General features: G+C 45.8%; 1 protein-coding gene across 4 annotated transcripts in view; it reads left to right on the forward strand.

The window, feature by feature from the left end:
* Positions 1-2236: 2236 nt before the first annotated feature.
* depdc5 (DEP domain containing 5, GATOR1 subcomplex subunit) overlaps positions 2237-26981 on the forward strand; it is a 177219-nt gene continuing 152474 nt past the window's right edge. For all 4 annotated transcript variants that reach the window (XM_048556254.2, XM_048556255.2, XM_048556256.2 and 1 more), the window contains exons 1-7: positions 2237-2410; positions 4848-4935; positions 11670-11716; positions 14707-14792; positions 16597-16680; positions 16962-17011; positions 25089-25158. In XM_048556254.2, the coding sequence (XP_048412211.1) occupies positions 2353-2410; positions 4848-4935; positions 11670-11716; positions 14707-14792; positions 16597-16680; positions 16962-17011; positions 25089-25158 (483 nt within the window). In that variant the 5' untranslated portion in view covers positions 2237-2352. The remainder of the gene's footprint in view (positions 2411-4847; positions 4936-11669; positions 11717-14706; positions 14793-16596; positions 16681-16961; positions 17012-25088; positions 25159-26981) is intronic.

Here is a 26981-nt window from a genome sequence, read left to right on the forward strand (position 1 = left end):
ACTCGTTCTTTCAGTTCACAAGATGTTCTGCACACAGGATGCTCAATCTTCTTGTTAATGGTGAATCTTATTTAGCAGTTGCGCAATTTCCTAATTCCCTGTAACACTGCCTTAAGATCATATCAAAGTTCTCCATAGGATTTCACCAAATATGCTTTGAATCCAAGTGTGTAACACCTTTAAAATTTGGATGGTTGCTCTCTTCAGAAGGGGCTCACCATTCTCCTCAATCACTGCAGATTTTGCCTCTACATTCTGATCCCAGCTCCCACATCTACATTGAAGCATCCAGCAGCTTGAAGTGGAGCTTTAGATAGAGTCATTGAGTCATTCAGCACTGAAAAAGATCCTTCAGTCCAACTTATCCATGCTGACCAGATATCCTGATTTAACCTAGTCCCATTAGACAGCATTTGGCCTACATCTCTCTACAGATAATTGAACACAGTATTCCAAAAGTGGCTGAACCACTGTCCTATACAGCTGCAACATGCTCCCAGCTCCTATACTCAATGCACTGACCAATAAAGGCAAGCATACCAAATGCCTTCTTCAATGCCCTGTCTACCTGCAACTCCACTTTCCAGGAACAATGAGCCTGAATCCCAAGATCTTATTGTTTGACAACACTCCCCAGGACCTTATTATTAAGTGTACAACTCCTGCCCTGATTTGTCTTTCCAAAATGCAGCAACTGACATTTATCTAAGTTAATCTTCATCTACCACACTTTGGCCATTTGCCCATCTGATCAATGTCCCACTGTACTCTGAGGTAACCATCTTTGTTGTCAACTACACCTTCAATTTTGGTGTCATCTGTTGGGCAAGGCTTGAGTTTTGTGACATATTGTTGGGAGGTGTACCTGATTCTCTTTGAATTCAGATCTCTTGGCAGGGCTCTGTCAATGAAAAATTACTGTGTCTGCCTGGATTTACAATAAGGCTCACTGCAACACCATCAAAAATCACTGGCATTTTCTCACTGTTGCTCCGGTCGACAATATCCGAGATTGTTATTCATTTCCTTACTCTCAATATCGTTTTCAACTCATTTCACACCCTGAGGGGAAATAAAGTTTGAAAATAGTAATACTTGGAAATGAATACACTGGTCATACACTAGTTCTGCATTTTAAAGTATACAAGTCAGGCCAGTTTATCTCATTCACCACTTTTTTGTTTTCTTCTGGGCAGTTGTGATCCTATCAACCCTCTTTTCTTTTGGTTGAACAGGGTTCCCCCAGTTTTGCTTCTATATTTCTGAGCAAAATGGCCTTTGCCCCCATATACTCTGCACTTCTTTATCTTGGCAGGGCAGGTGGCATCATTTCCATTGTGCCCAAGTTGCCACGTCTGAAACACCTTCTCTCAGGTTTCTGTTGTTTAGGTTTACATGGACCTGGATTCCCTCAGATTTCACTTTGTTGATGGATGAGGAAGGGGCCGAAGTTCGTGCGGTGAAATTGTTCAATCACTGCTTCCAACAAGCCTGCTATTTATAAAACATAAGGTTTCCAGTAGCTTACATCTTGACTTGGAATGGTGGACCATCGTGTCTATTATTCAAATGTGTCACAACATAATTGACTTTATCTGACATCCTCTGCATTCCTCACATCTGATGAGTTTTGAAGATTGAATTTGGTGTTATAATGACTGCAATGAGGTCGGCCAAGTAGTCCCTTATTGGGTTTGTGAACTTGATCCAATCAGGGAGCCCTGGCTAACAGATAAACAGAGGGGCTCTGCTCACTTTAGCTAGCTGGGTCAGTGTCATGTACATATAAGTAAAGGTTGGCTTGATGATGGGATACCAGCCTTTGTGGGTTTATTTTAGGCGTTACCGTGTAATGGCCCTACAATATTTTCACTGTCCACCCATAATCCACATTTACAGTCATGGTACTGTAGCATATTCCTCCTGGTGCCCTGTCAAATCTCCCAACCAACATTACTAAAGCAGACTACTTGCTATAGCAATAACATTTGTGAAAATCTGTCTGGCAGTGAAATACTTTGTGATATTGTGAAGTTGAGAAAGCTGCTGTAAGAACAATTTAACTACAATTTTAAACTCAACATTAAACATTTATATTTGACACTTATTTAGATGTGATATATATTATGTCTGCATATGTACTTGATATTCAGGTGTGCGCTAGGCACTGGTGTTACAACTGTCTCTCATTGAGGGTCTCAGTCAGGGTCACTGCAGGCGGGGACGGTTTCCCCCGGAGAATATTCGCCGTCACACCACATCGTGCAGCCGGATATGTGTCCGGGCTGAGACACGGGTTGTCAGAAGGTTCCCCCTCGGGAGAGGCTGGAATTGTGTGTGTTTGGTGTCGCCATGAGAACCAACCGGGTTTATAAACTGTGGATCCACAAGAAGGGTTTCGGGGGCAGCGGTGAGTCCGTGTGTGGGGGAGGGAGAGGGAGCGGGAGCGCGCGGGAGCCCGGGCCCACTGACAGGGGGCTGGGGGAAGCGTTATTCAGGCTTCGGGCCCTCGCGCCCCCGCCCCCCCCCAGGACATCCCATTGTTCCCCTTCCCCCCCCCCAGGACATCCCATTGTTCCCCTTCCCCCCCCCAGGACACCCCATTGTTCCCCTCCCCCAGCCCAACCCAGGACACCCCATTGTTCCCCTCTCCCCTCCCCCCCCACCCCAGGACACCCCATTGTTCTCCCCCCAACCCCCCAGGACACCCCATTGTTCCCCTCCCCCAGCCCAACCCAGGACACCCCATTGTTCCCCTCTCCCCTCCCCTCCCCCACCCCAGGACACCCCATTGTTCCCCTCCCCCAGCCCAACCCAGGACACCCCATTGTTCCCCTCCCCCAGCCCAACCCAGGACACCCCATTGTTCCCCTCCCCCAGCCCAACCCAGGACACCCCATTGTTCCCCTCTCCCCTCCCCTCCCCCACCCCAGGACACCCCATTGTTCCCCTCCCCCCGCCCCCCCCCAGGACACCCCATTGTTCCCCTCCCCCAGCCCAACCCAGGACACCCCATTGTTCCCCTCTCCCCTCCCCTCCCCCACCCCAGGACACCCCATTGTTCCCCTCCCCCAGCCCAACCCAGGACACCCCATTGTTCCCCTCCCCCACCCCAGGACACCCCATTGTTCTCCCCCCAACCCCCCAGGACACCCCATTGTTCCCCTCCCCCAGCCCAACCCAGGACACCCCATTGTTCCCCTCTCCCCTCCCCCCCCCCACCCCAGGACACCCCATTGTTCCCCTCCCCCCTCCCCTGCCCCAGGACACCCCATTGTTCTTCTCCCCCCCCCCCTCAGCCCAACCCAGGACACTTCATTGTACCCCCACTCTGCCGCCCAGTTTATCTGATATTTCAACATCCTGGGGGGCTACCATTGACCAGAAACTCAACCGGATTCAGGACTGTGGTGGAATACTCCCCACTTGTCCCGATGGATGTAGCTTCAACAACAGTAAGAAGCTTGACGTCGTCCAGAGCAAAGCAGCCCTCTCGATTGGTACCAAATTCATTCCTGCACCACTGATGCTCAGTAGCAGGAGTGAGTGCTATCTACTCGATGCACTGCAGAAATTCACTGAAGATCCTTAGACAGCACCTTCCAAACCCCTGACCAATTCCATCTAAAAGGACAAGGGCAGCAGATACCTGGGAACACCAGCCCCTGCAAGCTCCCCTCCTAGGCACTCACCATCCTAGCTTGGAAATACATTGCTGAAACCTGGAACTTCCTCTCTAACAGCATGCCAGATGTGAACATCGCTTTCAACACAGTGCACGCTACAACCAAGTTACGTGAATAGGAAAATTTTGGAGGGATATGGGCCAGGCACAGGGGGGTGGGAGTAGTTTAGTTTGGGATTATGGTCGGTATGGACTGGTTGGACTGAATGGTCTGTTTTCATGCTGTATGACTCAATGACAGTTGTCTGAGACCCTCCTATTTTGTTTGCAACCCCAGTGACATTGGAAGAGGTGCCAACTGCATACTTATCAAGTCGTGGAGACAGTCTGTTTCCATTTCTGTCATGTTCCACAACGCTGTCCTTGTCTCTGTGCTCTCGTGCTGAAGCCTTTTCTGTTGTCTATGTCTTAACTCATTAATTCCCAATAATCCATCACTACTGTACTTGTTGACCACATTGACACATTATTTAACTCGGAGTCAATTTTAAATTCAAATCTGCTTTTATATCCCGCAACAGCTTTTCCCCCTTCCTACTCTACAATCTGTTCCAGCCCAAAAGCACTCCAAAATCTGTGCCTCTTCAATGCTGATTTCTTGATCTTTGCCATTTTTATTTGCTGTCATATTGAATGTAGAGCCTTCAACTTTTGGGCCGTTAACCCTCTCCGGCACACTCCCTTTCTTTCCTCTTTACAATGTACCTTAAAACTAACCTCTTTGACTGGGATTTTGGTCATTTGTCCTCCTTTTCATAAAAGCGTTCCCACAGAATGTGGGCATTACTGGTAGTTCCCCTCAAGAAGTGACCATGAGCTGCCTGCTTCAATCATTGTCGTCTGTGTGGAGCAGATACACACACGATGTTTTTAGAAAGAGTCCCAGGATTTTGCCCTGAAAGAACAGCAATATATTTCCAATGCATGGTGAGTATCATGGAGGGGAGCTTGGATGTGCAGTGCTCCCGTGTTGTCTGCTGCCTTTGTCCTCCCAGCTGGTAACGTGCACACATTTGGAAGGTGCTGCTTCATTATGTGATCCAGTGTGAAATGTGGTTTCTCAGTATTCCTGTGAAGCACCTGCATGTGTTTTACCATCCTGAAGCAGCTATACAAGTGCAAGTTGTTGTTATCTTCATATTTCCCATCTTATTTCCTTCAGACTATGAATTGATGGTGAACCCCAAAGTCTTCCCTCAGGTGAAGCTGGGCGATATTGTGGAGATTGCATATATCAATGATGAGTACAGGTAAATACAGCAGCACTGAATGCTTCTAGTTGCATGTTACTTCTTGTGATGCACAGAACCTTTCCTAAGATCCGTACAACACTAGAGGTTTAACGGTTTCTTTTGTGATTTAACCTTCAGGGTTGCAACTTCTTTCAACAGCCAACAACAGTTTGTTGCTGTTTTACTCGATGAGCAGCAACATCTCTGCACTTTTTGCCTTGCTTAAACTAAATTAGACCTGGTTGGAGAAATTGACGTAGATGTGCAGGAATTTTGGAAGGTTACATGCATGGTTCAGTGCACTGTTGATATCAGCATCTGACTTAGAGCATGGAAACAGACCCTTTGGCCCAACCAGTCTGTGCTGACCATGATCCCAAACTAAACTAGCCCCACCTGCATGCACTTGGCCTGTATCCCTCCAAACCTTTCATATTCATGAACTTGTCCAAATGTCTTTGAAACAATGTAACTGTACCCACATCCATCACTTCCTCTGGAAGTTCAATCCATACATGAACCACTGTCTGTGTTCTTTTTTAAAAAAAAGTTGTCCCTCATGTCCTTTTTAAATCTTTCTCTTCTCACCATAAAATTATGCCCTGTCGTTTTGAACTTCCCCAAACTAGGGAAAAGACCTTTGTCAGTCAAAGAAGCCTGTACCCTTTTCTATGCTCCGCTCGATTTTGTAAACCTCCTAGGCTCCAGTGGAACACGCCCCAGTCTTTCCAGCCTATTGTTATATCTCAAACCCTCCATCCTGGTAAATTCCTTCTGAACTCTCTCCAGTTTAACCATATGCGTCTGATAACAGGGTGACCTGCTTGTGTCACCCAATCCCAGAGCGGCATCAGGGGCAACCTGCCAAGGACTGTGGTTGAGATGGGAGTGTCACAGGATGGGTGGTCATGACCCACTGCTGACGTGCAGCATTGACTGAGGGCTGGATCGCCTGGCTGTTTCTTTTGTGAAATGCATTTGTATGCAATTCTGATCATTTTGCTGGGGGAAGGATACTGTTGAACTGGAGAGGGTTCAGACGAGATTTACCAGGATGTTGCTGGGAATGGAGGGTTTAAAGTATAAAAATAAACTGAGTAGGCTGGGACCTTTTTTTCACTGGAATGTAAGATGTTGAGGTGTGACCTTATAGAGGTTTATAAAATCGTGAGGGGCATAGACAAGGTGAAAGCAAAGGTCTTTTGCATGAAGTGATAAGTTCACGTTGAAAACTGGGTATACTTTTAGGGCGAGAGGAGAGAGATTTAAAAAGGACATGAAAGGCAACTTATTTTACACATGGAGCAGTTCATGTGCAGAATGAACTGCCAGAGAACGTGGTGAATGCACTATTTAAACAACATTTGGATAAGTTCATGAAAAGGAAAAGTTAGGAAGGATATGGGCTAAGTGCTGGCAGGTGGGACGAGTTTAGTTTGGGATTATGGTCAGACTGGACTGGTCGAACCAAAGGGTCTGTTCCCGTGCCGAATGACTTTATTACTCTATGACTCAAAGGGATCATGCTACTCTCTACCAGGACTCATGAAAAGTTGCTGATATTGTGGGGAGGTTACTCAGCTCCTTCAATCCCAATTCGTTTCTCAGCGAAACTGAACGTGCTGTTAGGAAAGTGAATTTTGCGGTACAGCAGACGGTGGTTGCAGCCCTGTGCCTGTGAGCCACTGATGGGGAGAGGAACAAGAGGGTGTGGCAGCTAAAGGAGGGACTCAGAGGACAGCTCTGCAAGGCTGCCAGCCTCTGCAGCAGGTTTGAGGTTGTCTTCGTTTGTCTGGATGAGTGATGGCTATGGACTATGGAGCAAATTGGCCTTGGTACAGGAAGCCATTCCTCTTGGTGTTGCCGGGGGGGGGGGGGGGGGGGGGGGGTGCGTGGTGCGGGGTGGAAGCCAGCTGGTTGTAGGGGACTGCATTGTCAGGAAGAAGGACACTGCAGCCCGCAAGCAAATTGACCGGGGTGAACAGTTTGCAGAGACAAACATGTGGCTAAAAGACAGTGCAGAAGAGGTATGAACATAGAACAGTACAGCACAGAACAGGCCCTTCAGCCCACAATGTTGTGCCGACCATTGATCCTCATGTATGCACCCTTAAATTTCTGTGACCATATACATGTCCAGCAGTCTCTTAAATGACCCCAATGACCTTGCTTCCACAACTGCTGCTGGCAACGCATTCCATGCTCTCACAACTCTCTGCGTAAAGAACCTGCCTCTGACATCCCCTCGATACTTTCCACCAACCAGCTTAAAACTATGACCCCTCGTGCTAGCCATTTCTGCCCTGGGAAATAGTCTCTGGCTATCAACTCTATCTATGCCTCTCATTATCTTGTATACCTTAATTAGGTCCCCTCTCCTCCTCCTTTTCTCCAATGAAAAGAGACCGAGCTCAGTCAACCTCTCTTCATAAGATAAGCCCTCCAGTCCAGGCAGCATCCTGGTAAACCTCCTCTGAACCCTCTCCAAAGCATCCACATCTTTCCTATAATAGGGCGCCCAGAACTGGACGCAGTATTCCAAGTGCGGTCTAACCAAAGTTTTATAGAGCTGCAACAAGATCTCACGACTCTTAAACTCAATCCCCCTGTTAATGAAAGCCAAAACACCATATGCTTTCTTAACAACCCTGTCCACTTGGGTGGCCATTTTAAGGGATCTATGTATCTGCACACCAAGATCCCTCTGTTCCTCCACGCTGCCAAGAATCCTATCCTTAATCCTGTACTCAGCTTTCAAATTCGACCTTCCAAAATGCATCACCTTGCATTTATCCAGGTTGAACTCCATCTGCCACCTCTCAGCCCATCTCTGCATCCTGTCAATGTCCCGCTGCAGCCTACAACAGCCCTCTACACTGTCAATGACACCTCCGACCTTTGTGTCGTCTGCAAACTTGCTGACCCATCCTTCAATTCCCTCGTCCAAGTCATTAATAAAAATTACAAACAGTAGAGGCCCAAGGACAGAGCCCTGTGGAACTCCACTCACCACCGACTTCCAGGCAGAATATTTTCCTTCTACTACACTCGCTGTCTTCTGTTGGCCAGCCAATTCTGTATCCAAGCAGCTAAGTTCCCCTGTATCCCATTCCTCCTGACCTTCTGAATGAGCCTACCATGGGGAACCTTATCAAATGCCTTACTGAAGTCCATATACACCACATCCACAGCTCGACCCTCATCAACCTTTCTAGTCACATCCTCAAAAAACTCGATAAGGTTTGTAAGGCATGACCTACCCCTCACAAAGCCGTGTTGACTGTATTTGATCAAGCCATGCTCTTCCAGATGGTCATAAATCTTATCCCTCAGAATCCTTTCTAACACCTTGCAGACGACAGACGTGAGACTTACCGGTCGATAATTGCCGGGGATTTCCCTATTTCCTTTCTTGAAGAGAGGAATGACATTTGCCTCTCTCCAGTCCTCAGGTACGACTCCAGTGGAGAGCGAGGATGCAAAGATCTTCGCAAGTGGCGAAGCAATTGCATTTCTCGCTTCCCAAAGCAGCCGAGGACAAATCTGATCCGGGCCTGGCAACTTGTCAATCTTAATCTTAATGTGCCAGTTCATGAGTCATTGGCACCGAAACTGAAGGAAGTGTTATCTGTGTCAGTGGCACAGTTTACACCTGAACCATACTGGGGCTGGTGCTCTTGTGAACTGCAAAACTAGGGAAGCAGAGTGGCTTTTAAATGAAATGCTGGAGCAAGGACCCACATTTTAGAATCATTTAGGGTGAATTGAAAAGTGGGGAGAAGTCAACAGCGGAAGGAATTAATGTAGGAAATGATCAACTGACAGTGACAGAAGAGAATGCAGACCTGAGAACAAATGAGCAAATATTGCGGTTATAAAAATAAATAAAGGACAAAATCATAAGGTACTGTATTTGAACTCATGTAGCTTTCAAAACAAAACACTTGAGTTAAGTACAAATTAAGATAAGTTCAATCTTGGTGGCCTTTACCGAGATATAGCTGCAGGATGATGTGGAAAAGGACTTGAATATTGAAGGGTGTGTGATGTTTAGGAAGGACAAGAAGCTGGAGAGGGTAAACGAGCGGTTCTGTTAACTAAATATGATGTTCACACAATAGAGAGGAATGGACCTAAATCCGGGAAACCAGGATATAGAAACAATCTGGGTAGAGATCAAGAATGATAAAGGCAAAAGGCCATCTGTGGGACTTGTGTACAGATGCCTCCCAATAGTATCCACATGGTAGGACAGGGTATCAAGGAAGAAATCATGGGGGCTTGTCAGAAAGGTGTAGCAGTTATCCTAGGGGATTTCAACCTACATGTCGACTGGAACAATCAGATGGGGAAATGTAATCTAACAGAGGAATTAATTGAATTTTTTTGGGACAAGTGTTTTAGCACCAAGTAGAGAGCAGGTCATACAGGACCTGGTTTTGACCAATGAGATAGGATTAGTTATTGACCTTTTAGTGAGTAGTAGTGACCATAAAATGATTGAACTGTACATGCAAACAAAGGAGAGAAGTGTGAGTCCTAGATGACTGTTTTAAATTTAAACAGGGTGATTATGAGGGTGTGAAAGCAGGGCTCGGGAAATTAACTGGCAATTTATTTTAAGGATAGGCCAATAGAGGTGCTGTGACAAATATTTATGGGAATATTCCAGAAAGCACAGTATAAATAAATTCAAGGGACGGACCCAGCCTCCTTGGTTAACTAAAAAATCTAACGATAGCATCAGATGCAAAAAAAATACATAATTGTGCAAAGATAGATGGCTCCAGCTTCACACTGTGTTACCTCTTGTTATCACATAGACTGCCATTATACTTTGTAGCTATTGTTAATCACCTCCCAGCCAGATCGTTATCAGCACCTTTGTCTATCCAACTGCTCTTCTCTCTCTTTGGGCTGTATTCTATCATTTACTCCCTGCCCCATCCCCCTCCTGATTTTCTGCACATAAATCAGAAGATCGGACAAAATAAAAAGCAGCCAAGAATTGCTCAAAGATTAATAAGGAGGTTGTGTCAGGTGAATTTTTTTTCTGATGTCTGTAATGAAATCTTTCCAACCTTTAGTCCAGTGTAATATAGTTCATAAAAAGTATAGTTTTTTTTTGGTTGATAAACATTTTGTAAGGGGTCCACTGAAAGACTATGATGAATATGTTCACGATCTAGGATTGAACAAGCCAGGTTTTACTGTGGGTTTAACAGTATCTGACTCCTCCCTTCCTTTCCTTGACATCTCTGTTTTCATTTCCCCAGCACCATTGTCGAGAGGGCCCTCAACCGGATCCGACCCATCTCCTGCACTTCTGCCTTCACCCCTCCTCTTCCCTCCCGCAACAGTGATAGGGCTCCCCTTATCCTCACCGACCAGCATCCACATCCAGAAGGTCATCAGGCACCATTTGTACCACGACCAGTGAGATGCCACCTCCAGACACACATTCCCCTCCTCTCCCTCGTCCACCTTCCACAGGGACCGTTCCCTCTCGGACCCTAGTCCACGCTTCCTCCCCCCCCCCCCCCCCCCAACAACCCCCAAGCCCTTGGCACCTTCCCCTGCAACTGGCAAAGGTGTAACGCCTGCCGATTTAGCTCCTTTGTCCCCACTATCCAAGGGCCCAAACATACCTTCCAGGTGAAGCAACATTTTACCTGCACCCCCAAGAATCTAGTCTACTGCATTCGCTGCTCACATTGTGGTCTCCTCTACATTGGGGAAACGAAGCATAGACTTGGTGAACGCTTTGCAGAACATCTACGTTCTGCTCACAGAAAAGATCCTGAGCTACCTGTGGCTTGCCATTTTAACACGCCACCCTGCTCCCTGGCCAACATCTCTATCTCCAGCTTGCTGCAGTGTTCAAGCAAACCTCAGCACAAGCTGGAAATACAGCACTTCATTTTCCACTTGGGGATCCTGCAGCCCTCTGGACTCAATATCAAGCTCAATAATTTTAGGGGCTAAACTCTCCCATGTCCTAGCCCCTTAGCCCACATACCAGGCCTTGTTATCACTTAGGTAGTAGGAACTGCAGATGCGGGAGAATCTGAGATAACAAGGTGTGAAGCTGGTTGAACACAGAGGGCCAAGCAGCATCAGAGGGGCAGGAAAACTGATGTTACGGGCTGAGACCCTTCTTCAGAAATCATCTGAAGAAGGGGCTTGACGCGAAATGTCAAACTGTGTTTATCCAGCTTCACACTGTGTTACCTCTTGTTATCACATAGACTGCCATTATACTTTGTAGCTATTGTTAATCACCTCCCAGCCAGATCGTTATCAGCACCTTTGTCTATCCAACTGCTCTTCTCTCTCTTTGGGCTGTATTCTATCATTTACTCCCTGCCCCATCCCCCTCCTGATTTTCTGCACATAAATCGACATTTTCCCATTAGTTCTGAGGAAGGGTCACTGGACCCGAAATATTAACTCTGGTTTTTTTCTTCACAGAGGCTGCCAGACCTGCTGAGCTTTTCCAGCAACTTCTGCTTTTGTTCCTGATTTATGACGTCTGCAGCTCTTTTGGTTTTTACTGTGGCCTTTATTTATATTGCTCTTTATGGGAGCTTGCTGTGCATAAATGGCTGCTGTGCATCCTTCATTACAGCAATGACTACACTTCAAAAGTATTTAGTTAGCCGCAGATGGCCTGAGGATGTGGAAGGTGCTACAAAATACATATCCCTATATATGGAGCATAACCTTTGGCATGTTGTCTCTATTGTTTGCAGCCCACTGCTTCTTCAAGTGAAATCTTTGAAAGAAGACTTGCAGAAAGGTAACCCTGTGAATTATTTGGCATTATTTACTGCAGTGGCCGGGAAGGGTAGGGAAGCGTGGAATTTCACAGGCGTCTGTTAAACAGGATGATATGAGATAATTAGTAAACACCAGAGCTAAGAGAGAGATGGGCACTAATTTTATACTCATCACCAAATTGGCATTGGGAAGTCAGAATTGAGTTTGAATCGAACACAGATGGTGGTGTTTCACCGGAGCAGTGATCTCAGGAAGCTCAGGAGATAGCTCTGGATCATGGATTCAAATCCCACCAGGGCATCTGGTGGGACTTAAATGTAATTAATAGCCTCAGGAAGGTTGATCTTGAAATTATCCCCAGTTAACAACTCATCTGGTTCACGAACATCCACTAAGGAAGGAAATCTTTACCATCTTACCTGGTCAGATGTGATTCCAAACCTGCAGCCATGAGGTTGGCTTTTAAAGTTGCTTCTGAAATGTCGGAGTAGTTCACCAACCACATTCTTAAAGGCTATTAGGACGGACAGAAAGTACCAACAATGCTCACATCTCATGAATGAATTTTCTTTTTAAAAATCGACCCACAAGGGCTAGAGTCTTCCTCCATTCTCAGAAATACTTCTGAGTTGCAGAGCTGGGTTGTGTAAGGAAGGTAGGTGTCATCTTTAAAATGCTGCATCTGAGAGAGACTAATATTACAGAAGGGAAGCGTTGCATTTTACACTGTGCCTTACCCATGAAGAAGAGGAAGGCCTAGTCTTGTTGGCGCTGACTGATGGAAGAATGTTAGTCCAGGCAAGAGTGGGAATCACTGCTCCTCTTCAAATACTAAACTTAAAACAGGAACAGACCCTTGTGGGTGCTGGAAATCTAAACTGGAGGCAGAAAATGCTGAAGTTAACAGCAGCCCAGTCAGACATAGTGGACAGAGAAGTAGAGGTGGGTTTTTTATTTGTTATTCGCTTGTGGACTTGGTATTTCTGGTTGAGCCATCATTTATTACCCAGTTGCCCTTGAGAAGGTGGGGGTGAGCTGCCTTCTTGAACTGCTGCAGCCCATGTACTGTGGGTTGACCCACAATGGCCCTTAGGGAGGGAATTCCAGGATTGTGACCCAGTGGCAGCGAAGGAACGGTGATATTATTTCCAAGTTAGAATGGTGAGTGGCTTGGAGGGGAGCTTGCAGGGGGTGGTGTTCCCGTGTATCTGCTGCCCTTGTCCTTCTAGATGTAAGTGGTTGTGGGTTTGAAAGGTGCTGCCTGTGGATCTTTTGGTGAATTTCTACAGTCCATCCTACGGATAGTACACACAGCTGTTGAATGTCATGGAGGGAATGGATGCTTGTGGATGTGGTGCCAATCAAGCAGGTACCTTGTCCTGGATGGTGTCAAGCTGCTTGAGTGTTGTTGGGTCTGCACCATCTGGGCAAGTGGGGAATATTCCATCACACACCTGACTTGTGCCTTGTAGATGGCGGACAGGCGTTGGGCAGTCAGGAGGTGAGTTACTCACAGCAGTATTACTAGCCTCTGACCTGCTTCTTGTAGCCACTGTGTGATCAGAGATAATGGGAACTGCAGATGCTGGAGAATCTGAGATAACAAAGTGTGGGGCTCGATGAACATAGCAGGCCAAGCAGCATCTCAGGAGCACAAAAGCTGACGTTTTGGGCCTCGACCCTCTGATGTAGGGTCTAGGCCTGAAAGGTCAGCTTTTGTGCTTCTGAGATGCTGCTTGGCCTGCTGTGTTCATCCAGCTTCACACTTTGTTATCTTGTAGCCACTGTGTTTATGTGGTGAGTCCAGTTGAGTTTCTGGTCAAAGGTTCAAGCTGGGCTTTGAGGGAGATGCCTGCTGAGTGGCTTAAGCTGTTTGTACTTTTTTTTCGAAATGATAGTTCTGGATCTATTTGGTTAACTGTTGGGATCCTTGGGAATGTTACACTATTTAAAAGTTTTAAGTAATCGCCTATTCACCATTCTAGGGCAGGTTTCAAATAGCAGCCATAAGCTGAAGTGACCCTAATACCTCTGACCTCTGGAGTTTGGCTAAAAGTAGGCTGTAGACGTGCGTGATAGAGTGGGACAGAGGAAAACCTTTTCAGTAAATCTGTTCTTCTGTCGAGTTCTTATAGTCAGCTGGTTTAGGTTAACAGCTTTCGGTTTTGGATCTGTCCCTATAACGAAGCTTCATTCTTGCCAATAAGGAATGTGGGTAATCAGATAGGAGCATGTATTGGCCATTTGGCCCCTTGAGTCTGTTCCAGCTCTGTCTGTATCCCTTGCGACCATTACCTAAAGATCAGTCAATCTGTGACTGGAACATATTCAGTGATTGAGCTTCCACAGCTCTCTGGCCTCAAAATTTCCAAAAATTCTCCACCCTCTCTGTGAAGAAATTCCTCCTCATCTCAGTACCCAGGAGCTCTGAGACTATCTCTCCTTTTACCTGGAAAAACATCCTTCCTGCATGTAAGACTTCTGTGTCTAGCCCGTTCCATCAGCTTCCTCTTTATTAACCTTGCGGTCTTGCCTAATCCTTGTCAAAATTGCTGTATGCTGATACATTTAGCTCCTATCTTGTTTCGGCTTCAACCTGATCTCCATGAGTTTGTTTTTTTGCTTAGCAATCGTAAACCTTTCTGTTTAGACTTCCATTGCTATATTGAAGGTATGCCTGGTTCCGGCCTTACCAGCTACAGTTCTTCCCACTTCTGTATTTTGCCCACGTGTGCGCGCGAACCTGGACATTGGTTTGGTCTACCATAGGTACATCTCCCTCACTGTTAGAATCTCCAACCCTACCAGATATGTCATAACTGCGCAGAGGTTCACTACTGGGTTACCCATGAATCCTTGTTGACAGCAAAAATACTTGTGCAACAACTTTGTGTTCTTCGAATAATTTCCCATCAGTATATCGGTGGTGGGGGGGGGGGAGTAAATTCCTTTAGAGGCTCAATGTGAAATAAATGTACTCACATATTTTGTTCCCGTTGTATGCTTCAGAAACCATTAGCGTGGACCAGACTGTGGCCCAGGTATTTAAACTTCGGGCTTACCAGGATGTCTATGTTAACATTGTGGATCCCAAGGTGAGTGATGTGCTTTATTTTTATCTCCTGCATTATTCCCCTGCCTCCTGAACATGGTTATCTTAGAATCATTGAATCCCTACATTGTGGAAACAAGCCATTCGACCCATCGGGTCCACACTGACCCTCCAGAGAGCATCCCATCCAGAACCACTCCCTACCCTGTTCCTGCATTACCCGTAGCTAACTGACTTTAACCTGCTTATCCCTGAACACTGAGCAGTTTAGCATAGCCAATCCACCTAACCTGCACATCTTTGGACTGTGGAAGGAAACCGGAGCACCCGGAGGAAACCCACACAGATGTGTGTGGGAGAATGTGCAGACAGTTACCTGAGGGTGGAATCGAACCTCGGTCCTTGGTGCTGTGAGGCAGCAGTGCTAACCCCGAGCCACCTCGTGTTATCTGGCAAGCGTAAGTAGCTACTTAGGTTTCTATAGGTTTTGTTGCAGTGGGAGATTAGAAAACCTGCACAGAAAAAGTTTGTGATCGTATCTGAACAGCGTGGGAAGTAATGTTTACCAGCTCTTCATGCAGTTCTGTAGATGAACCTAGTGTGACCTCTGTTCTTGTCCTGAGGGAATAGTAGGAAGTGTACAAGTTGCAGCATCCAAGGTGAGATATTTGGAGGGAAACCCCAACAGCCGCAGTTATCCATCACAATTAGAACCATAGGCCCCAGGAACGTATCTTTATTGTAAGTCTGTTTTGCCTATTGAAGACTGTACTATTGATTCAATAATGATAAAAGGACCAATTGATCAGCTGGCTGACTCACCAAGATACAACAAATAGAAGCCCAGTCTCTCACCAGTTGAATCGTAGAATCCCTACAGCTCGGGATCAGGCCATTCTGCCCATCGGGTCCATACAGACCCTCTGGCAGGTTAAATAACTGGGATCCAGGTTGCTCTTGCTGAACATTGCTCAATTCACATCCGGAACACACACTTTCTTTGCAGCAAGTCCCAAACAAAAATTAGATCCTCTCTGCCCGGCGTGACAGTATTCGGTCTTTCATTTTGAAACTTTGCTGCTGTTTTATAGAGTCATACAGCACTGCAACAGACCCTTCGGTCCAAATAGTCCATGCCAACCATTTTCCCTAAGTAAGTCCCACATGTCTGTGTTTGACCCACGTCCGTCCAAGCCTTTCCTATTCATGTACTTATTCAAATGTCTTTTAAACCTTGTAACTGTGCCTGCATACATCACTCCCTCTGGCAGTTCTTGCCGCACATGAGCCACTCTGCGTTTAAAAGAAAGTTACCCCTCGTCCTTTTTAAAACTTTCTCCTCTCGCGTTCAGAATATGTCCCCTTTTTTTGAAACATGCATGATACAATACCCAGTGACACCTCACATTAAAAGGTTTACAGGTGTCTCCACTACAGCTGGGTACAGACAGCTTGTTACATTCAGAGCTGCACAATGCTCTGATTAGAGTGTCTGGTTTTGTAGAGTTTCCTTCTGAATCTTTCATAGAGCAAATTGTCTGGGAGTATTGAGTATATTTCATGGTAGCCTGTGTTTCGTGAATTTAAGCCAGATATCACCGTACTTGAGGGAGGGTCACTGGACCCGAAACGTTAACTCTGTTTTCTCCTCCACAGATGCTGCCAGACCTGCTGAGCTTTTCCAGCAACTTTGCTGTAAATCAGGAACAAAAACATACGCAGTTCTTTTGGTTTTTGTCACCGTATTCACTGGTTGTGTTTAAAAAAAAATGATTTTTTTTTGGAAGCTGTGTGTTAATTTCCAACTGTTTCCTGACTATAAGTGTTGCTGTCTGCATTTGTAACAGGATGTGGCTCTTGATCTGGTGGAGCTTACGTTCAAGGACCAGTACATTGGACGCAGTGATATGTGGCGGTTGAAGAAAACCTTGGTGAGTTGTAAATCATTTTCCAAATCACTGTAGCCCCAACTTGCTTCTGAATTCCTTTGTTTGGTGGGTAAACAGATCATGTCTGCTCACTTCGGGACCGACGCAACCCACTCGGCTTCTCAGGGTTGTTCTGCTCTTCGGTTCAATCACAGCTGATCTGGAATTCCAGAAAGAAATCTGCCACGATCTTCTACCTGTAATACCACTCCACACCAAAGTCCACCTGTCAAGCTTTGGTTTAGAATGTGCAATTCACTCCACTTCTTGTGTATCTCTTCCAGGTTAACACCTGTGCCTATGTCACTCAGAAGGTGGAATTTGCTGGAATAAGGTCAGATTTGTCGTTCTGTTACATTTCCAATTTAGAAATATAGATCCTGAGAGACTGGAGCACTGGAACGTGGCATTATCAGTTGTTACTTTGTCCTTCGTTTTGGAGCCTTGTGATCTGGAATATGGACAGTAGGACTCCTGACGCAGCTTCGAGCAATCTGTGGAAGTCGCTGCAGGCAAGGGTCATGTCTGTCTCGTGTCCCTTTGCAGCTGGTTCCTAGTAGCCTTTGTGCGCGCTCAGTGGCATTTCCGAATTTCTGCCAGGCCTCAGCTGGAGATTTGTGTTTAATGCTGCATGCCGCACATTATTAAAGATGTCAATGCTTTTGTGAAGGTGCAGAGCAGATTTCCAGTGATTCTGCCAGGATCGAAAGAATTCAGTTATGTTGAATGACTGGAGGAGCTAGTTACAACATTTAAAAGTCATTTGGACAGGTGCATGAATAGCAAATGTTTGGAGGGATATGGGCCAGGAGCAGGCAATAAGGCTGGTTTAGTTTGGGATTATGTTCAACATGTACTGATTGGACCAAAGGATCTGTTTCCATGCTGTGTGACAGTATGACAGTGATTAACAGATTTAATTACGGTGTTAACAATTGTGATGGGATTTGAAAAGATAAGCAAAGAATTTGTAACAGTTCAGAGACTCAAAAAGCAGAAGGCACAAAGTGATGAAGGCTGTACTCTTTTGATTTGGATTTTAGAATCGAGCCAGATGGATGTGGGTCAGTTCTGTAAAAGTTTGCTTTTGAGCACAGAAAATAATTTGAAACGATGACTTAAGTGCGTCACTTCTATGAAAGCATGTGACTGCAGTTAAGTGCCTGGGAGAACCCCCAAAGAGGGCTAATGATGGAATGTGTATGGTGCTGACTTTACAACAGGCAACAAAGTCATTAGATTCAGTTTTGACTTCAGAATAGAAGGTTCACGGCCTCAGTTCAGGAGGGCCAGGAATTCAGTGTAGATGGGAGGAAAAGGGCTCCAATGGGAATCAGTGATAATGGGAACTGCAGATGCTGGAGAATCCAAGATAATAAAATGTGAGGCTGGATGAACACAGCAGGCCATGCAGCATCTCAGGAGCACAAAAGCTGACGTTTCGGGCCTACACCCTTCATCAGAGATGGGAATGGGGTGAGGGTTCTGGAATAAATAGGGAGAGAGGGGGAGGCGGACCAAAGATGGAGAGAAAAGAAGATAGGTGGAGAGGAGAGTATAGGTGGGGAGGTAGGGAGGGGATAGGCCAGTCCAGGGAAGACGGACAGGTCAAGGAGGTGGGATGAGGTTAGTAGGTAGGAGATGGAGGTGTGGCTTGGGGTGGGAGGAAGGGATGGGTGAGAGGAAGAACAGGTTAGGGAGGCAGAGACAGGTTGGACTGGTTTTGGGATGCAGTGGGTGGAGGGGAAGAGCTGGGCTGGTTGTGTGGTGCAGTGGGGGGAGGAGATGAACTGGGCTGGTTTTGAGATGCGGTGGGGGAAGGGGAGATTTTGAAGCTGGTGAAGTCCACATTGATACCATTGGGCTGCAGGGTTCCCAGGCGGAATATGAGTTGCTGTTCCTGCAACCTTCGGGTGGCATCATTGTGGCACTGCAGGAGGCCCATGATGGACATGTCATCAAGAGAATGGGAGGGGGAGTGGAAATGGTTTGTGACTGGGAGGTGCAGTTGTTTATTGCGAACCGAGCGGAGGTGTTCTGCAAAGCGGTCCCCAAGCATCTACTTGGTTTCCCCAATGTAGAGGAAGCCACACTGGGTACAATGGATACAGTATACCACATTGGCAGATGTGCAGGTGGACCTCTACTTAATATGGAAAGTCATCTTGGGGCCTGGGATAGGGGTGAGGGAGGAGGTGTGGGGGCAAGTGTAGCATTCCCTGCGGTTGCAGGGGAAGGTGCCGGGTGTGGTGGGGTTGGAGGGCAGTGTGGAGCGAACAAGGGAGTCACGGAGAGAGAGGTCTCTCCGGAAAGCAGACAAGGGTGGGGATGGAAGAATGTCTTGGGTAGTGGGGTCGGATTGTAGATGACGGAAGTGTCGGAGGATGATGCGTTGTATCCGGAGGTTGGTTGGGTGGTGTGTGAGAATGAGGGGGATCCTCTTTGGGCGGTTGTGGCGGGGGTGGGGTGTGAGGGATGTGTTGCGGAAAATGCAGGAGACGCGGTCAAGGGCGTTCTCGACCACTGTGGGGGGTGGGGGGGGAAGTTGCGGTCCTTGAAGAACTTGGACATCTGGGATGTGCGGGAGTGGAATGCCTCATCGTGGGAGCAGATCCGGCGGAGGTGGAGGATTTGGGAATAGGGGATGGAATTTTTGCAGGAGAGTGGATGGGAGGAGGTGTATTCTCGGTAGCTGTGGGAGTTGGTGGGCTTGAAATGGACATCAGTTACAAGCTGGTTGCCTGAGATGGAAGGCCTCTCAGTCTCCATCTCAGGCTACCAGCTTGTAACTGATGTCCATTTCAAGCCCACCGACTCCCACAGCTACCTAGAATACACCTCCTCCCACCCACCCTCCTGCAAAAATTCCATCCCTTATTCCCAATTCCTCCGCATCTGCTCCCACGATGAGGCATTCCACTCCCGCACATCCCAGATGTCCAAGTTCTTCAAGGACCGCAACTTTCCCCCCACAGTGGTCGAGAACGCCCTTGACCGCGTCTCCCGCATTTCCCGCAACACATCCCTCACACCCCGCCCGAAAAGGATCCCCCTCGTTCTCACACACCACCCAAACAACCTCTGGATACAACGCATCATCCTGCGACACTTCCGCCATCTACAATCCGACCCCACCACCCAAGACATTTTCCATCCCCACCCTTGTCTGCTTTCCGGAGAGACCACTCTCCCCGTGACTCCCTTGTTCGCTCCAACCCCACCACACCCGGCACCTTCCACTGCAATCGCAGGAAATGCTACACTTGCCCCCACACCACCTCCCTCACCCCTATCCCAGGCCCCAAGATGACTTTCCATATTAAGCAGAGGTCCACCTGCACATCTGCCAATGTGGTATACTGTATCCATTGTACCCAGTGTGGCTTACTCTACATTGGGGAAACCAAGCGGAGGCTTGGGGACCGCTTTGCAGAACGCCTCCGCTTGGTTCGCAATAAACAACTGCACCTCCCAGTCGCAAACCATTTCCACTCCCCCTCCCATTCTTTAGATGACATGTCCATCATGGGCCTCCTGCAATACCACAATGATGCCACCCGAAGGTTGCAGGAACAGCAACTCATATTCCGCTTGAGAACCCTGCAGCCCAATGGTATCAATGTGGACTTCACCAGCTTCAAAATCTCCCCTTCCCTCACAGCATCCCAAAACCAGCCCAGTTCGTCTCCTCCCCCCACTGCACCACACAACCAGCCCAGCTCTTCCCCTCCACCCACTGCATACCCAAAACCAGTCCAGCCTGTCTCTGCCTCCCTAACCTGTTCTTCCTCTCACCCATCCCTTCATCCCACCCCAAGCCGCACCTCCATCTCCTACCTACTAACCTCATCCTGCCTCCTTGACCTGTCCGTCTTCCCTGGACTGACCTATCTCCTCCCTACCTCCCCACCTAAACTCTCTCCACCTATCTTCTTTTCTCTCCATCTTCAGTCCGCCTCCCCCTCTCTCCCTATTTATTCCAGACCCCTCTCCCCATCCCCCTCTCTGATGAAGGGTCTAGGCCCGAAATGTCAGCTTTTGTGCTCCTGAGATGCTGCTGGGCCTATGGTGTTCATCCAGCTTCATATTTTATTGTCCAATGGGAATCAGTTTAAGTTCAAAGGAATGAGGCACAAGTCTGAAGGGTTTTAATTTTATGGAGTATTCAAGTCAGGAGAATTTGAACTGAAATCATCAAATTATTGGAGCTGAGGAAATTTAGGCAGTCAGAGCTGTGAAATATTTATGCTAATGGGCTTAGAAAGGAATGATCTAATTGTCCAATTGGAAACGAACCTGGAAGGAGTCATTTAAGTAAAACTTAGAGTTAAAATATGACTAAAAATCTCTCGAATTGACCAGTGTGGAGGAGCAGGTAGAAACTTGTTTTTTTTTAATGTTAAGATTTTTCCATGTTGCATATTTATGTAGCTTTATTTTTCTGTGCACTAAACTTATGTTCTGTTTTTAAGGAATATTTACATAAAAATGTTTCAGTGATTAACCAGTAACCAATTGCATAAGTTAAACACTTCATCCAACATGCTCGCTTTCCTTCTGGGATCACATTTGTCAAGTGTTAAAATTATGATCCCAACTGATAGTGTTGTTGGACAAAGCCAATCGCAAAATGCAATCAAGCTTGATTTTTTTTTTGCTGTCGTTAATATAGTGGTCACTCACTGAAACAAGGTCACATAAGACTGCAGGGTTTCTTCAACTACAGAGCAGACTTATTACAGAAAAGACAAAATCAAAATAAAACAAAGCAAGCTGTCTAAAGATAGAACCCTGTTTGAAATAACTTGAAACGCACAGCAAAGCAAAATCTCATTCTGCTTTCTGACATTACACGTATAGAGACCCAAATCTTGAGAAACTACTTCTTTTATATCAAATCTTTCTGTTTGACTGGTTTTCCTCATTTCTATTCTGTGAAGACTTCTTATTTTAGTACAAACTAAGAGCTTAGACTTTCTCAGCTTTCAATCATCTGCAGATTTCTAAACACATCTGGTTTGGAAGTTTCATAATGCTGGCTGTTATGTGAAGGTAACAGTGCTTTTCTCCGAACTATCCAGTGCTCCTTTCTAGGAGAGAGGCATAACTTGCTTCTGACCCCATCAATTTTCCTATAAATGACTGCTTAAGCTTCCAAACTCTGGGTTTTCTAACCGAAAATAAACAGAGTCATAGAGCTGTACAACATGGAAACAGATGCTTTGGCCCAACTCATCCACACCAACCAAATATCCTAAAATAATCTAGTCCCATTTGCCAGTATTTGACCCATATGTCTCTCAACCCTTCCTCCTTGTATACCCATCCAGATGCCTTTTAAATGTTGTAATTGTACCAGCCTCCACCACTTCTTCTGGCAGCTCATTTCATACATGCACCGCCCTCTGTGTGAAAAAGTTGTCTATTAGGTCCCTTTTATATCTTTCCCCTCTTACCGTAAACCTGTGCCTTCTTGTTTTGGACTCTTCCACCCTGGGGGAAAAAGATCTTGACTCCTCACCCGCTATAAGGTTATCCCTCAGCCTCCAATACTCCTGGGAAAATGGTCCCAGCCTATTCAGCCTCTCCCTTTAGCTCAAGTCTTCCAACTCCAGTAACATCCTTGTAAATCTTATCTGCACCCTTTCAAGTTTCACAATATCTTTCCTTTGGCAGGGAGACCAAAACTGAACGCAATATTCCTAGTTATCCCAAACCTCGAATTTTTACCCCACTGTCATAAATCACCACAGTAAAAACAATCTTCCATTAACACTTGAGGAAGTCCATACCTTTTTATTCATTAATGGGATGAGGACGTCACTGGCTCAACCAGCATTTATTACCCAACCCTAGGTTAGGTAAGAGGGTAGGTAAGAGCCAACCATTTTGCTGTGGGTCTGGAGTCACACGTAGGCCAGACCAGGTAAGGATGGCAGTTTCCTTCCCTGAAGGACTTTATAGGTTCATAACACCGATATTTGCCTTTGTTCCTTTAATCATTCAAAAAAGAAAATGCAACCTATGCTACTATTTTAAAGTCACACCTCTAAGACTGACTGCTAATGAAGGTATAAGTCACATCACATTACCATCAACTGGTATCACAACAGTAGAATTATAGCTAGTGGCAAAGAACCAAGAAGGGATGAGTGTTCTTATACAAAAACAGCTCGTGTAAAAGTAGCACCTTTATCATAATAAATGTCTTAAGGTGCTTCTCTGGGCTGCTATAAAGCAAAATTTGACACATGATCAAGAAGGAAATATCAGAGCAGATGTTCAGACATTTTATGGAGTATCCTGAAGGAAGAAGCTAAGATATAGGGAAAGAGAGCTTTAGGAAGGGAACTTTTTGTGTTGTTTATCACAGGATGTGGGAGTCACTGGCTGAACCAGCAACTGTTGCCTCTCGCTAATTATTAAGAGCCCACCACATTGCTGTGGAACTGGAGTCATGTGTAAGCCAGATCAGGAGATTTGGACATTGGTGATCCAGATGGGTTTTTCCCATCACTCAGCAATGCATTCAAGGTCATCATCAAACTCGTTTCCAGATTATTTTTGAATTCAAATTCCACCAACTGTCATGGCAGGATTAGAATCCAGGTCCCCAAAACATTAGCTGGGTCTCCCAGAGTAATAGCCGAGCAATAATACCGTCACCATTGCCTATGCTTGTAGACTGAACAGAAGTGCAAAGTTGTCATCCAGCCTGCATTTAATTACTCCAAAGCAGAGCGAGCTTACCTTGTGAGAAACCTCAAGAATATAATAAACTGTGAGAGGTACAATTGAATAGTGATTCACTTTGAAGGCAGTATTTGAGTCTTTCAGCAGTGAGCTGGGAGGAGGTAAAAGGGCAGGTGCCGGAGCTTAGTGCCTGGATAAGTGGAGCTGTGGCTGTCATTGGTGGAATGATTAAAATTGTGAATTAGAGGAGTGTCTATACCTCTGCAATATGCAGCCGGAGCAGATGACTGACCTCAGGAGGAGTGAGTTTATGGAAAGATTCAAAAGCTAAGGTGAGCTATTTAAAATCGAGGCATGCTTAATTGGCAGCCAGTGTAAGTCAGTGGGTATGAAGTGGTGGATGAATAGGACAGTGCTCACGAGAGCACAGGCAGCAGAATGTTGTAATGACTTGGAGGTAACAGAGGATAAGATTTTGGAGATTTTCCAGCTTGTCAAATATAGGAATAGTGAACTCTAGAGGTGACAATAGCTTGGACGAAGGCTTCAGAAGCAGATCAACTGCAGTGGGACAGTGTCAACTAGATAAGTAAGCAAAATAGTTGATTTATTGGAAGATCATCATGGCAGCAGGTGCAGAATTATGATGATGCAACTAAGCAAATAATTATAATTCATAATAATAGAAGGGTCTAGGCCCGAAACGTCAGCTTTTGTGCTCCTGAGATGCTGCTGGGCCTGCTGTGTTCATCCAGCCTCACATTTTATTATCTTGGATTCTCCAGCATCTGCAGTACCCATTATCACTGATCAATTATAATTCATAGCCTATTTATACAGTGTAAAACACTAGAAGCATTACACAATTATGAAGACTCCAGTCTACAAATCTTTACGATGTGCTGGAATTAATTTACAGTATAGAAATGAAAGGTCTACTGCAATTCACAATTTGTTTTAAAGCCCATTGATCACATATTGTCAAGTTGCATTTGTTAAATTCTCAATCATTTTCAGGTTTATAAAGTAGGGCAGAGTAACAGGGGTGGAAATAGGTGACCTTCCCGTTTGTACACAGGGCCGTTAGCTCACTTGGCTGGATGGTTGGTTTGTGATGCAAAGTGAGGTGAACAGAACGTGTTCAATTCCTCCCACCCCCAACCCTCGTTATCATGAAGGACTTTCCTTCTCGATCTCTCCCCTTGCCTGTGATGTGGTGACCCTCAGGTTAAGCTCACCACCAGTTTGTGTTTCTCTCCAATGAAAGACTGTTGGGACATTACATATTTACCTACATCAGTGATCAGAAACTTATGGCTAGGCCAAATATAACACCAGGCATGTCTCAGACTCAGCCTGGATGAAGGGTGGTGACAGTGGGTGTATGCCTATGGTAGGAACTGAAGATGGTGTCTCCAGTGTTTACTTGGGGAATGTTTCTGCTCATACATTATTGGATGTTGGACAAGCTGAATGCTATTTCCCGTTCAATGGTGGAGTTACAAGAAGTGGTGAGATAGATATGGGCATCGACAGCTGATGCCAGATATGTGCCCAGGTAATGCCACTGAGGGGCAGCATGTTGCTGAGAAATAGAGGGGAGTCCAGGGATAGGTTCATATGGGATACCAGACGTGCTGGACTCAAGGACCCTGTCGCATTCTAGACACCAGATCTCTCTCTCCAGCTAATTCAAGATGTCTGTTTATTGATTTCAGAGCACAAGCAAGTGAACTATGGGTCAAAGGTGTAAAGGTTACCTGTGGCTACATAAGTGAAGATACAAGGGTAAGAATTTACCTGTGATCCCATGTGACATTAGCCTTCCTGTGGGCTCTGAAACCTTCAGTCAAAATCTCTCATCATCTTGCATATTTTAATATTCAGTTTTAGGGTGTGGACATCTCATGCAAGTCTAGAAATTTGTCTCCTCTTATTTGCTGGGAGAAGGTAGCGCTGGGATGCCGTGCAAATGATTTAAGGTTAAACTGTCTCAACTGAGTGACGTGCTGGGCCCCGCAGCAGACAGCTGAGAGTTGAATGTAGTGCTGTGGGACTGAAGTCACACATAGACAAGGCTCTGCATGGACTTTGGATTTCCCTCCTGATAGTTACTTGGATAAATATAGATTAATTAAGGAAAGACAGCAGAGATCAGGTAATGGAAAATCATGTTCAAATAACTAGCTTTGCTTTTGATGTGTTAACTGAGAGATTCGTCGAGGGCACTGTGGTGTATAGACTTCCTAAAAGCATTTGATAAAATGCCACACAATAGGTTTGGAGTCACAACGGTTTACAGCATGGAAACAAGCCCTTCAGCCCAGCTTGTCCATGCCACCCAGTTTTCACAATTAATCCAGCCCTGTCTGCCTGTGTTTGATGCACAATTCCTCCATACTTATCCAAATGTTTCTTAAATGACAAAATTGTACTTGCTTCCACCACTACCTCTGGCAGCCCATTCCAGATACTCACCTCCCTCAGTGTGTAAAAGGTTCCCCTTCTGAACACTTTTGTATCTCTCCCTTCTCACCTTAAACTCTATGCCCTCGGGTTTTAGACTCCACTACCCCTGGTGAAAAGCTGTCGGCTATCTACCTAATCTATGCCTATCGTGATTTTATAGAGCTGTACAAGGTCACCCTTCAGTCTCCAATGCTCCAGGGTAAAGGTCTCAGTTAACCAACCTGTCAGCAAAGTTTGAGATCATGGAGTAAAAGGGACAGAACTGTAGCAGCATGGATACGATATTAGCTGAGTGGCAAAAACACTAATATTTTTACAGACCAGAGGAATGGTTATATCAGGGTTCCCAGGAGTTGGAATTAAGAGATCTGCTTTGTATTACTGGGCAGCATTTGCTGGCACTCAAGAGCATGCATTGCAGCAGTGAAAATTCTGAAATACACTGAAGTGACGAATGATGAAAGCATAATAAACCCTTACAATGAAAATGAATGAGTGAGTGTTGTTAAAGTTGAAAAGATTCAGAAAAGATTTACAAGGATGTTGCCAGGGTTGGAGGCTATGAGCTATAGGGAGAGGCTGAATAGACTGGGGCTATTTTCCCTGGAATGTCAGAGGCTGAGGGGTGACCTTATAGAGGTTTATAAAGTCATGAGGGGCATGGAGAGGGTAAATAGAAGAGGTCTTTTCCCTGGGGTGGGGAGTCCAAAACTAGAGGGCATTGGGTAAAGGTGAGAGGGAAAAGATTTAGGGGCAACCTTTTTCACACAGAGGGTGGTGTGTGCATGGAATGAGCTGCCAGAGGAAGTGGTGGAGGCTGGTACAGTTACAACATTTAAAGGGCATCTGGATGGGGACATGAATAGGAATAGTTTAGAGGGATATGGGCCAAATGCTCGCAAATGGGACTGTATTAATTGAAGGTAACTGATCAGCGTGGACAAGTTGGACCGAAGATGCTGTGCATCTCTATGACTCTCTCTGAAAAATGTATAGGTGAAGAGGGGGAAAAAAAAAGCTATTAACTAAAGTTGAAATTTGTAATAAGTTTTATTTTTAAATTGACTTTATAGTATGCAGTAGTGTTTTTTTAAAGAAAAGCAGTCAGAGGTGAGTGTCAGCAGCCAGAATTAATTACCAGA

Source organism: Stegostoma tigrinum, chromosome 26 (genome assembly GCF_030684315.1).
Source record: "Stegostoma tigrinum isolate sSteTig4 chromosome 26, sSteTig4.hap1, whole genome shotgun sequence".
NCBI lineage: Eukaryota > Metazoa > Chordata > Chondrichthyes > Orectolobiformes > Stegostomatidae > Stegostoma > Stegostoma tigrinum.